Below are 12,355 nucleotides of genomic sequence, written 5' to 3'. Positions count from 1 at the left end.
CTTTCTTTTTCTTTCTCCTTTCTTCCTTTCTCTTTCTTTCTTTTTCTTTCACCTTCCTTCCTTTCCTTCCTTCTTTTCTTTCTTTCTCTTTCTTGTTCTTTCTCCTTCTTCCTTCATTCCTTTCTTTCTTTCTTTTTCTTTCTCCTTCCTTCCTTCCTTTCTTTTTCTTTTTCTTTCTCCTTCTTCCTTCCTTCCTTCCTTCCTTCCTTCCTTCCTTCCTTCCTTCCTTCCTTCCTTCCTTCCCTCCCTCCCTTCTTTCTTCCTTCTAATCTGGATGTTAGTGTAGTCTCTTTCTTTCTAATAGCTCCTCTGTTGTCTGCTTTGGGTTTTATTGCATTGACGGGAAATTTCAGAGCTGAGTTTAATAGCGGTGATGTTGGCAGCAGTCTTGTTTTGTTCTTCTTTTGCCATATCCTCGTTTTCTGAGGGGGCTAGTGAGGCCATTATCCCGGTAGCAGTGTAAATGGGCCTCAGAAGCCATGCCATGCCTGAGAACCTCCTCCTCCTCCTCTCATCCGGGGAACCACCTCTGCTGCTCTGCCTGTCTGAAGCTAACCTCCTGGGCTTCCTGCTTCAGGCAGACCTTCATGAACAGGCCTAAGCCACCCATCCCACCTTGGGAGACACATGCCACCCTCTCAGGGACCTTGGACTGGGACCTTGCCATTCTGCTCCTGCTGGGGAGGTCATGCTGCCTGTTTCTCCCTGTGTGTGAGTTTGCAGGTTCCCAGAGTCAGAGACTGGGCTTTGCGACAGTTCCCCTCCCCCAACCCTCCACGGACAAGGAGGGCCCTTGTCATTCCTCAGACATTTTGTTCTAAAGCTGAAAGGTCCTCTCCACATGGCCTGGCATCCTCCAGGCCCTCATCCAAGCCTGGCCTTGTGGTGCGCGGAGAGGCCCAGGACAGGAGAGTCAGCCCCGCTGCCAGGGTTGGCTGCACTCCCTCCCTCACCCCTGGCCTGAGTCCCCGCCTATCAGCCGCAGCCTGGGAAGGCACAGTCCCTGGGCAGGGGAGGTCCATGTGTGCCACCCACACCCTTGGCCGCAGCCCAGCTGGGTGAAAGTCGTGTGTCTTCCTTGCCTCTTGGACTTTCTCTGTGTGTGTGTGACGGGGACTCCTCGGGAAGAGGAGATGTGTGGGGTCCTCCACTCCGCACACTTGGGGCTCTGAGCCCCCAGTCGGGAAGAAGCCTGACTCTTGTTGAGTGAGTCTGTGGGCTGTACAGCACGATGGGCAGTGTGCGTGCCCAACGTCACTTAGTCCTTGCTTAACCCGTGAGGCAGGAGCTGTCATCGACCCCTTTCATGGATGGAACAACTGAGGCCGAGAGACATGAAGTGACTTGTTCAAGGTAACAGCTAGGAAAAGGCAACACCCTGTCCAAACCCAAACCGTCTGGCTGCACACCACAGCTTCGGAGTCCTGGGGACCCTCTCGAAATACGTTTGTTGGGTAGCCCCAGCTTTCTGATCAATTAAACAGCCAGGCACTCACCCCCCTAGCTTGGTGCATTCTGAAATACCTCTCCCTCCTTTCCCTGCTCCCACGACTTAAGTGGCAAAGCGCTGGCAAAGAACCGAGCGTGGGAAGGATGAGAACAGAGAGTTAGCCACAGGGCAGGGCTTCGTATCCCAAGCCCACAGCTGTACTTTCTGGTTTGGGAGGGGAGTACTGGCCATCCCCCAGCAGACCCGCTGCAGCTGAGGCCATCGAGATAGGAACAGATGTGTAGTGGTGTGTCACCACACACACACATACATGCGCGTGACTGATAAGCACTGTGCTCACCGTCCCACAGAGCCCCACTCTGAGGCCTGCTGCTGCCTGGCAAGCAGGGGCCCCTGGCTCCCGAGGGTCATTCTGAGGCATTAAAGGGGCATACACTAGAGCCAGCAGTGCTTACCAGCGGAGGCAGCCCCTGTAACCTCTGTTGTCCACCCAAAGGCCACCATCACCCATGAGAACAGGGTGCCTACTGTGCACATGCAGCTCCAAACAGACTCCCCAGGTGCCTCCCAGGCCCCCACAGCAGCGTGGCCAGCCCTCAGTCCCTCTATAGGATGCCCTGGCCCCTGCTGACCTGCCTGGGTTGCCCTCTGTGCTCACTTCCGAGTACAGCCGGCCCAGCCCAAGAGGGACGGGACATCCTGTGGGACAGAGATACGGTGAGGAGGAGCTCTTGGCCAGAGCTGGAGACACCACGCTAAGACTGGAGCTGTGAGCCTGCTCCCTGGCCTCTGGGAGAAGCTTAGAGCAGGACCCAGAGGCCTGTTCTGTGGGCCACTGCAGGCCTCCAAGACTGGCCACCTCGAGGGCATGGTCTGCAGTGCTGGCTTCTCCAGCGCCTCCATCGACCGGAGACTCATGAAAGGCTCCTGTGAGGCCCCCTAGCTCGGACCTCCCCATGGCCAGCCTCAGCCCTGGCCTTAATGATAGTCTTCCTACAAGTGGCCGTCCTTTCTGGGAATGGGTGAGATCCTTGCCAAGGCTCAGGAGGCCACACAGAACAAAGGGACTGTTTCTGGGGGTTCTTCGGCTGGGTGTGCTGTGACCACGGCCATTGGTGCCAAGATGCAAGTGTTGGGGACAGAGTGGACCTGGTTCCCACCCACAGCCTCTTCCCTCAGGAGTCCGTGCTCTCCCTGTGATTTGGACAATCACTTCCCTCTGTGTTCTCACCTGGATGACAGGGGCGCTGGCCTAGGCGCCATCCAAGGTTCCTTCCCTCTGTACTCACTTGGACCTCCTGACTGCAATAAGTAGGACTGGACACTGTTGGAGGAGGCAACTGTGGCCTTTGGATCCAGGCTTATAGGGAGCACTTAGCACCTGTGCCCATGTTCTCATTGGCTCCTCTTACCAACCACTGATTCAAATGCTAGACAAGGCTCAGCAAGGCTAAGCGACTCACACAGTCTCAGCACTGGTGAGAGGCAGAGTCGGCTCAAGCGCATCTGCTGGCTCCAAGCCCAGCCTCCCCACACTGCAAGCAAGAGGAGCAGGTGCCACTCAGTGAGCAGTATCTTTTGGTCTCAGTCCTGAAAGAGCAGGGTGGGCTGGTCCCTAGGGGCTGGACCATGGAATTAAGGGCTCCAGGGATCCCCTGGGGCCGTGGTTCCTATGCCTGCCTCACACTGAGTGACCTGAGCAGCTTTGCACAGTGACGATGCCCAGGATCCAGCCCAGCCCTCCTCCATCAGAGCCTCTGGGCATCAGGCTGCCCAAGGTGCAGGCTATGATGGGGAAGAAACAGGTGCCTTCATGAGGACCTCAGGTAGCCAGATGTGGCCTGAGGAGTCTGTGCCATGGCCTCCTCTGTTCTGTCCTCAAGGTTAGGCTCCAGCTGGGGAGGAGTGATTCACTCTTGTAAATTACAGGGAGGCTCCAGGGAGGAAGATGCTCCCAGCCTGATGACTGGCAGCAATTCTGAGGCCCTTACCTAGGTTCTCCCTGCCTGGGCTCCAGGAGCTCTCCATGGTGACCTAGGAGCTCCCCTGGGTGCTTATGCCCCACCGAGAGTTGCTCTGTTGCACATTCATTCAACAAACATTTATTTAGTGCCTGTCACCTGGGCTCAGAGTCAGTTTTTTGGGTTCTGATCCCAGCCAGGGCCACTTCCCGTGGCCTTGGGCCATGGCTTAATGCTGAGCCTCAGCCTCAGAAGCGCCGGCCTTACGGAGGATTGATGCCATTGGGCCAGCACTCAGCTAGGGCTGAGGAAGGGTTGGTCACTGCTGGCTGCAGAATGGGGAGCCCAGAGGGCTGGAGGGGCCCCAGGCTTGGTGGGCCCAGGGTGCAGACTGACAGGAAAGGCACAGTGGTGTGCCCTGAGAGAAGGGATGGTGGCTGCAGGGTGGGTCGAGGAGCATGGGAGGCTGGGAGCTGAGGCTGCTGGGCGCTCATGATCTCTCCTCTCTCTTCAGTATGGCAAGAAGAAGCTGAAATACCTACCCTACAATCACCAGCACGAATACTTCTTCCTGAGTGAGTGCTCAGCACCCTGAAACCACTCCTGGTCCCTCCCCTCCCCCCAGAGTGGCGTCTCTCCCCCTCCTACCTGACATCTTTTCCAGATCCAGAAAGTGACACTAAACTTGTGAGAAGCAGGGGCCACAGCAGCCATCCCCTGCAGACCCCCTCAGCCCATGTTACAGGCCAGGTGGGGACACAGGCTCAGAGAGTCCCAGGGGTGACGCACATCCTCCAGGGCTCCCAGCCTTCTCTGCAGGCCCCAGGGTCCCTGGCTGCCTCTGCTCACGTCTGCAGGGCTGGCCCCTATGATTAGTGCTGGGCCCAGGTCGCCCCGACCTTCCGGCACAGGCGGGGTGAATGGATGCCTCTAAGTGCCTGTCTCTCTCTTGCAGTTGGGCCGCCGCTGCTCATCCCCATGTATTTCCAGTACCAGAACATGATGACCATGATCGTGCACAAGAACTGGGTGGTGAGTCACGGACACAGCTGGCTTGGCATGGGGAGGAGGGTGACTGGGACAGGTGGACCTGGGGACCCTACGCTGCCTCCTCGTGTGCCTCAGTGGAGCCTGTGGGGCCCTATGCATCTCCTCCCTGGGGTAGCTGCCTCTCAGGACGCCCCCTGGGGCCACCAGGACCCAGTCCTAAAGATCTCTACTCTCCCTCAGACACAGGGAGTCCACTGGGGCAGCCCCTGCTTTTGTAGAGCCCCCCAGAAAGTTCTCAAAGGCAGCATGATGAGAGGCAAGTGTAGCCATCTTCCTTCCCCACTCCCTGTGGGCCCTGAGGCCCATGAACTGGGTCGTCCCACACCCTGGTCAGAAATCGGAGCAGCTGGGCGTTGGCTGAGAGGACAGGTGTGTTCGTTTGCAGAGACCGTATGACAAAGCACCATGAACTGAGCAGCATACGCAGCAGTGATGTGTTTTCTCCCAGTTCTGGAGACGGAAAGTCCGAAACCGAGGTGTTAGCAGGGTGGATTCCTTAGGGCTCTGGAAGGCTCTGTTCTGGGCCTCTCCTTGGCTGATTGATGGCTTTCGCCCTCCCTCTCGGTACCTCGTCTCTCTGCATATCTACGTCTGTATCTATGTCCAAATTTCCCTCTTTAAAAAATTATTTTGTTTATTTATTTATTTATTGAGACAGAGTCTCGCTGGGTCACACAGGCTGGAGTGCAGTGGCATGATCTCGGCTCACTGCAACCTTCACCTCCTGGGTTCAAGCGATTCTATGCCTCAGCCTCCCAAGTACCTGAGATTACAGGCACTGGCCACCACACCCAGCTAATTTTTGTATATTTAGTAGAGATGGGTTTTTTCCATGTTGGCCAGGCTGGTCTCGAACTCTTGGCCTCAAGTGATCTGCCCGCCTCAGCCTCACAAAGTGCTGGGATTACAGGCATGAGCCACCATGCCCGGCCTATTTTTTTATTTTCCTTTTTTCTTCACCAAAAGTGGATACTTGAAAATTTTCCTCTTTTAAAATAGGGATGTTGCTCATATTGCTTTAGGGCCCATTGTAATTACGTCATCTTTTTTTTTCTTCTTTTTTTCTTTTTGAGACGGAGTTTCACTCTGTCGCCCAGGCTGGAGTGTAGTGGCACGATCTCGGCTCTCTGCAACCTCTGCCTCCTGGGTTCAAGTGATTCTCCTGCCTCCGCCTCCTGAGGAGCTGGGAATACAGGCGCCTGCCACTATGCCTGGCTAATTTTTGTATTTTTAGTAGAGATGGGGTTTCACCGTGTTGGCCAGGCTGGTCTCAAACTCCTGATTCGTGATCCACCCGCCTCAGCCTCCCAAAGTGCTGGGATTACAGGCGCGAGCCACTGCACCCAGCCAATAAGTTGTTTATTTGACAATTATCAAAGACTAAATTGTCACTTTCTGAAATGCTTGCCTGAAATCCAGTCTTTCTAAGCAGTCTATTTGCCCCTCATGCTCCAACCAATAGCCATGGGAAAGTTTTTCCTCTCTTAACCAAATATGGGCTTGTTTATTGATTACTGTTTTTTGTTTGTTTGGTTGGTTTTGAGATGGAGTTTCACTCTTGTTGCCCAGGCTGGAGTACAATGGCGCAATCTTGGCTCACTGAAACCTCTGCCTCCCAGGGTCAAGCGATTCTCCTGCCTCAGCCTCCTGAGTAGCTGGGATTGCAGGCATGCGCTACCATGCCTGGCTAATTTTGTATTTTCAGTAGAGACGAGGTTTCACCATGTTGGTCAGGCTAGTCTCAAACCTCCGACCTGAGGTGATCCACCCACCTCAGCCTCCCAAAGTGCTGGGATTACAGGCATGAGCCACTGTGCCCGGTCTATTGACTACTGTTTTATCGCTTGCTAACTGAAGTTGTCCTTTTCACCTTGACTGTGAATTTAAGAGCAGCCAAGTCAAATTTTATCTCCAAGTCTTGGACCCATATATCCAATCTAACTCCATCTGGAGGTGTCCCAGCCATTTCAAATCCAACATATTCGATATAAGTCCTCTCCTCTTCTCCCACAACCTAATCCTTTTCTGATGGTCTCCATATTAATGCATGGCTCCATCATCCACCCAGTGGCTCAAGTTAGAGACTAGCATCATTATGTTTTTTCCCTCCTCATACATGTTACACCCTCTCCTTGCCTCTAGCATCTGATCCTGTTCTAACTCATAAATGGCCTATTGCCGGGCACAGTCGCTCATGCCTGTAATCCCAGCAATTTGAGAGGCCGAGGCGTGCAGATCATAAGGTCAGGAGTTCGAGACCAGCCTGGCCAGCATGGTGAAACCCTGTCTCTACTAAAAATACAAAAAATTAGCTGGGCGTGGTGGTGGGTACCTGTAGTCCCAGCTACTCAGGAAGCTGAGGCAGGAGAATGGCTTGAACCTGGCAGGCAGAGGTTACAGTGAGCAATCTCTTTTTTTTGTTTGTTTTTGACTGTGCTTGTTCCCTAAGGAACAAAGCATTAAACAGGAAAAGAAATCACCTGTGTTCCTAAAAGGGGATGGCAGAGTGGGGACAATGTGATGAGCCGCGGGGCTTTCAGATCCAGGAGCGCACCGGTGACCTGGGGTACTGGTTCTCAGGGGAGCTGTTCTGCCCTTTAGCAGTATCTGGAGACACTTCTGATTGTCACAACTTCAGGAGAGGAGGGTGCTACTGGCATCTGGTGGGCATCTAGCCAGGATGGTGCTAAGCACCCTGCCATGTCCTAGAGAACCGCCCATGACAACAAGCAGCCTGTCCCAGATGCCAATAGTGTGGAGGTTGGGGGACCCTGGCTTAGAGGAAAGAGGTGATAAACCCTTAGATCTTGGAAGGAGGCTTCCTAGGGAGGTTTACATGCTCTGGCAAGCTTCCCGGTTCCCGGGGCCACGTCCTGGATCCTGAGATGCTCCCAGACTTCACCCTCCCGGAATTTTGCTGTATCTGACACCACTGGCCACTCCCGCTTGCAGTTCTTCTTCCTGTTGGCTTCCTGTTGGTCGCCACCTCTGCTGGCTTCTTCCCAGCCCCCTTGTTCCACCTCTCTAGCTGCTTCTGATCTCCTGTACTCCCTGCCCCTGAAACCAACGGTCTCTGAGTATGTGTTGCCCTCTACACTCAAAAAGAGTCCAGGCCAGGCATGGTGGCTCACGCCTGTGATCTCAGCACTTTGGGAGGCTGAAGTGGGAGGGATCACTTGAAGCCAGGAGTCTGAGACCAGCCTGAGCAACATGGAGAAACCCTGTCTCTACAAAAAGCTGGGCGTGGTGATGCGTGCCTGCAGTCTAGCTACTTGGGAGGCTGAGGTAGGAGGATGGCTTGAGCCCAGGAGTTTGAGGCTGCAGTGAGCTGTGATCACACACTGCTGCACTCAAGCCTGGGCAACAGAGCGAGACCCTGTCTCTTAAACATAAAAATTGGGCCAGGGCAATGGTTCACACCTTTAATCCTAGCACTTTGGGAGGGCAAGGCTGGAGGATCACTTGAACACAGGTGTTTGAGACCAGCCTGGACAAATAAGTGAGCCCCCCTCGCCCACCCATCTCTATAAAAACTTAAAAAATTAGCCAGGTGAGGCCGGACACGGTGGCTCATGCCTGTAATCCCAGCACTTTGGGAGGCCGAGGCAGGCGGATCACGAGGTCAGGAGAACGAGACCATCTTGGCTAACATGGTGACACCCCATCTCTACTAAAAATATAAAAAGTTAGCCAGGGGTGGTGGTGGGCACCTGTAGTCCCAGCTACTCGGGAGGCTGAGGCAGGAGAATGGTGTGACCCCGAGAGGCGGAGCTTGCAGTGAGTCGAGATCGCACCACTGTACTCTAGCCTGGGCAACTGAGCAAGACTCCATCTCAAAAAAGAAAAAAAAAAATTAGCCAGGTGTGGTGGTCCCAGCTACTTGGGAGGCTGAGGTGGAAGTGTGGCTTGAGCCTGGGACAGAGTCATGATCACACCACTGCACTCCAGCCTGGGCAATAAAGCAAGACCCCGTCTCCAAAAAACAAAAAATCCATAACCATATCCTCATTTTGTTTCCATACATGTGTAGATACACTGCACACTACTGCACCACACACAAAATAGAAGGAATGTGATGGAAAGTGGGAGCAGAACTGGCTACGTCTGCCTTGCTCGTCCCCTTGAAGGCCACCTCATTAGAATGTGAGGTCCTGCCCTCAGCCAATGTTGGCCCTGAGGCCATCTCCAGCCCCTCCTGAGCGCTCCCCTCCTCCTTTCCTGTTCAGCTGCTGGCACCCGACCCCTCATCACCTAGGACCAGCCTAGACTACTCACAGCCAAGCAGGCGCAAATGCAGCCACCGTTGCCGCTGACAGTTCTGGAATCTGTCACCTCCTTGTCAGCGCCATGGGTTCTGGTTTAGGCCTCTGTCATTTCATGTCTGAGCCGCTGGAATAACCTCCTAGTCTCCCTCTCTCCAGGGGAGTGGGGATCTATTTTAAGACTCAAATGTGACCTTGTACTTCAGCCGTTTGAAGTGAGACAGGGTGGTCCCTTGGCCTCACCTTCCACCTCGGACACCTGTGCCGAGCCCGTGGCACGTGTCCCTGTACCTAAACTCACGGCAGGATGAGCGCCCTGGCAGTGGGAACAGCCCGTGCAGAGGCCCCGGGGAGGGAGTGAGCCGGGTCAGGGGGCTGAGTACACACAGGTTCTTGACCCCACGAGGCTCCGTGAGTGACTCTGGGTGGGATGGAGGCTTTAGCAGGGGAGAGATGGGACCTACTTGGAGCGAAGGCCACTCTAGTTGCCATGGCCATGAGGACAAGCAGGGGACCGTGGGAGGCTGCTGCTGTGGTGCAGTTGAGACAGGACTTGGGTGGCAGAGAGGCAGTGGACAGGGCAGAGCTGTGAAGTCACCCTCCCAGTACATGAGAGGAGATGTCCAAGCCCAGTCCCTGGTACCACTCCAGCCAGGGGCAGTGAGGAGAGCAGAGTGGAGGGGCACAGGACGACAGCGGGGCATGGGGAGGCCAGCCTCTGCTGCGAGAGCCCTGAGGTAGGGACGATGGTGCCTCTGACCTTCCCTGCCCCTCCAAGCCCTCTGTCCTGCTGGAAGGAGAGGCCAGGAGGAGACCCAGGTGCAAGGAGCAGGGACAGGACTGGGGGACAGTTGGGGACCTGGCCCAGGGTTGGGGGCACACCTTCAAAATCACCCCTGACCCGTGACATGGCTGCTGACCCCCACCCCTACCCCATGACTGCCCCTCAGCAGGAGAGTCCATTTCTCTCCCAAAGAACAGGGCATAGTCACTTCCTGATGCTAAAACACTCAGCATTTCCCTAGAAACAAAGGCAGTCATGCAAACCCAGAACAAACAGGTTGCGTGTAATTGCCCGTTGTGCTTCAGTGGGCTGCAGTCCAGCTTCTAGAGGCCTGAGTGTGAGGTGTGTGCACATCTGGGGCAGGCACATGGTGCCAGGGCAGAGGAGAGGGCAGGCTGCGCCTAACTTCATCTTTCCCCGCAGGACCTGGCCTGGGCCATCAGCTACTACATCCGGTTCTTCGTCACCTACGTCCCTTTCTACGGCATCCTGGGAACCCTCCTTTTCCTCAACTTCATCAGGTGCCTGGGCTTTGCTGGTTCATCCCTGGGCCCTCCACTGGCACCGATGAGGGCTTTGGCATGAGAAGAGGCTCAGACGGCTCCACTTTGCCCAGGGACCTCCCATCCTGGCCCCTTGGCAGGGGCTGTCCTGGGCTGTTGGGAGAGTGCATCTGTTCCCACCATGACCGGGCCCCCCGAGGCCCCTGCGCTGAGCTGTGTTCTCTTGCAGGTTCCTGGAGAGCCACTGGTTCGTGTGGGTCACACAGATGAATCACATCGTCATGGAGATTGACCAGGAGGCCTACCGCGACTGGTTCAGTAGCCAGGTAGGGAAGGCAGGGCCAGTCACCAGAGCTGTGCAGACCCTGGTCCCGATGTCCATGTCCTGGCCCCAGATGCTCTGCACCTGTTGATCCAGGGCTGTCCTGGGCCTCCCGGGGCTGCCTGTGTCCTTCTGCTGGGAGCTTCAGGGCTAAGCAAGAAAGGGTGGCAGGAGTCCCCCGGAGGGACAGTGGGGCATCTGGATGGGCTGAGGCCATCAGGCAGGACGGTATGATGTGGAGGGGTGACCTGGAGACCCTGGGTAAGGCTGGGCTCCCTGGGAATGAGGCCGGGCCCTTAGGCCTTCCTTTGTTCCCTGACACTCATCTCCTCCACTGACAGCTGACAGCCACCTGCAACGTGGAGCAGTCCTTCTTCAACGACTGGTTCAGTGGACACCTTAACTTCCAGATTGAGCACCAGTGAGCGCAGGGCTGCGGGGAGGCGGGGAGACCCACAGCGGCGGGAGGGAAGCAGCCGCTACCCCATCTGGGCAGAGCGCAGAATGTGGGGGCCACCTCTTTGTCTCTGTGACAAGGCCTCTGCCCCATCTAGAGCGAGGCTCCCAGCCAGCCCCGCTGAGGTCAGGAGAGGGGCTCCCCTGTGCCATCTCTGGGAGGGGCATCCTGTGCCCCTTGTCCTGTGCCACTTGGTCATAGTGATAACCACCTCCCTCTACGTGGGCCTGGGATTTTGTAGTTATGGAGCCTGCACACGCACCTCATGACCCTGTGAGGCTAGCAAGGCAGGGCTTGCCTGGAACATTGGCCGAGGGACTGCCCTGCTGCCCCTTGTCCTTGCCTCACCTCTTGTCACTGATTTTTTTTTTTTATTAAAAAATAAAAAATTTAGAGACAGGGTCTCACCCTGTTTCCTGGGCTGGAGTGCAGTGGCGCTTTCTTAGCTCACCGCAGCCTGGAATGCCTGAGTTAAAGCCATCCTCCCACCTCAGCCTCCTGAGTAGCTGGGACTACAGGTGCATGCCACCATGTCCAGCTAATTGTTTATTTTTTTACTTTTATTTATTTATTTTGAGACAGAGTCTCGCTCTGTTGCCCAGACTGGAGTGCAGTGGCACCATCTCGGCTCACTGCATCCTCCACCTACCGGCTTCAAGCAATTCTCCTGCCTCAGCCTCCCGCATAGCTGGGATTACAGGCATGTGCCACCACGCCCAGCTAATTTTTGTATTTTTAATGGAGATGGGGTTTCACCATGTTAGCCAGATTGGTCTCAAACTCCTGGCCTCACGTGATCCACCCACCTTGGCCTCCCAAAGTGCTGGGGTTACAAGTGTGAGCCACTGTGCCTGGCCTAATTTTTTATTTTTATCTTTTGTAGAGAAGGGGTCTTGCCATGTTGCCCAGGCTGACCTCAAACTTCTGACCTCAAGTGATCTGCCTGCCTCGGCCTCCCAAAATGCTGGGATTACAGGCATGAGCCACTGTGCCCCACCTCACTGCCTCTTTTTCTAGCATCCTCCAGCTATTTCATTTCTTTTTTGAAAAACATGACACTTTGTCTCTGGCTACCCAGTATCTTCCCAGCTCCGTAAAGCACAAATGCCCTCCTGCTCACGGAGGGCTGCACCCTCCCCTCCACACACATGGCACCCCACTGGGCACACACGAGGAGCCACACTTTGAGCCTGGTCCTGGCTGTGGACAGGGTCTCCGAGGGCCCCAGCCAGCCTCTGCCCGGGTGGTGGGAGGAGGCGGGAGCAGCATGGCCCTCTGGAGTCCTCACGTTCTGCCCACCCGACATGCGCCTCAGCCTCTTCCCTACCATGCCCCGGCACAACTTACACAAGATCGCCCCGCTGGTGAAGTCTCTATGTGCCAAGCATGGCATTGAATACCAGGAGAAGCCGCTACTGAGGGCCCTGCTGGACATCATCAGGTGAGGGGTGGAGGTCCACAGGGGCTGGGCCCTGGGATCACCCATGGTGCAGACAGTGGGATCACAAGCGGGGCTGGGCCCTCCTGGCACAGTTGCTTACCAGGGCACCTGCCTTACCCCTGAGC

General features: G+C 55.6%; 1 protein-coding gene across 2 annotated transcripts in view; it reads left to right on the top strand.

Moving 5' to 3' along the window:
- FADS2 (fatty acid desaturase 2) overlaps nt 1–12,355 on the top strand; it is a 39,809-nt gene that overhangs the window by 25,496 nt on the left and 1,958 nt on the right. For both annotated transcript variants that reach the window (XM_023189475.1, XM_023189476.1), the window contains exons 6-11: nt 3,926–3,986; nt 4,367–4,443; nt 9,931–10,028; nt 10,240–10,336; nt 10,674–10,753; nt 12,105–12,230. In XM_023189475.1, coding sequence (XP_023045243.1) covers nt 3,926–3,986; nt 4,367–4,443; nt 9,931–10,028; nt 10,240–10,336; nt 10,674–10,753; nt 12,105–12,230 — 539 coding nt within the window. The remainder of the gene's footprint in view (nt 1–3,925; nt 3,987–4,366; nt 4,444–9,930; nt 10,029–10,239; nt 10,337–10,673; nt 10,754–12,104; nt 12,231–12,355) is intronic.

Source organism: Piliocolobus tephrosceles, chromosome 13 (genome assembly GCF_002776525.5).
Source record: "Piliocolobus tephrosceles isolate RC106 chromosome 13, ASM277652v3, whole genome shotgun sequence".
Classification (NCBI taxonomy): Eukaryota; Metazoa; Chordata; class Mammalia; order Primates; family Cercopithecidae; genus Piliocolobus; species Piliocolobus tephrosceles.
The sequence above is the reverse complement of the archived record's forward strand: the minus strand, read 5'-3'. Positions and strand labels throughout refer to the sequence as shown.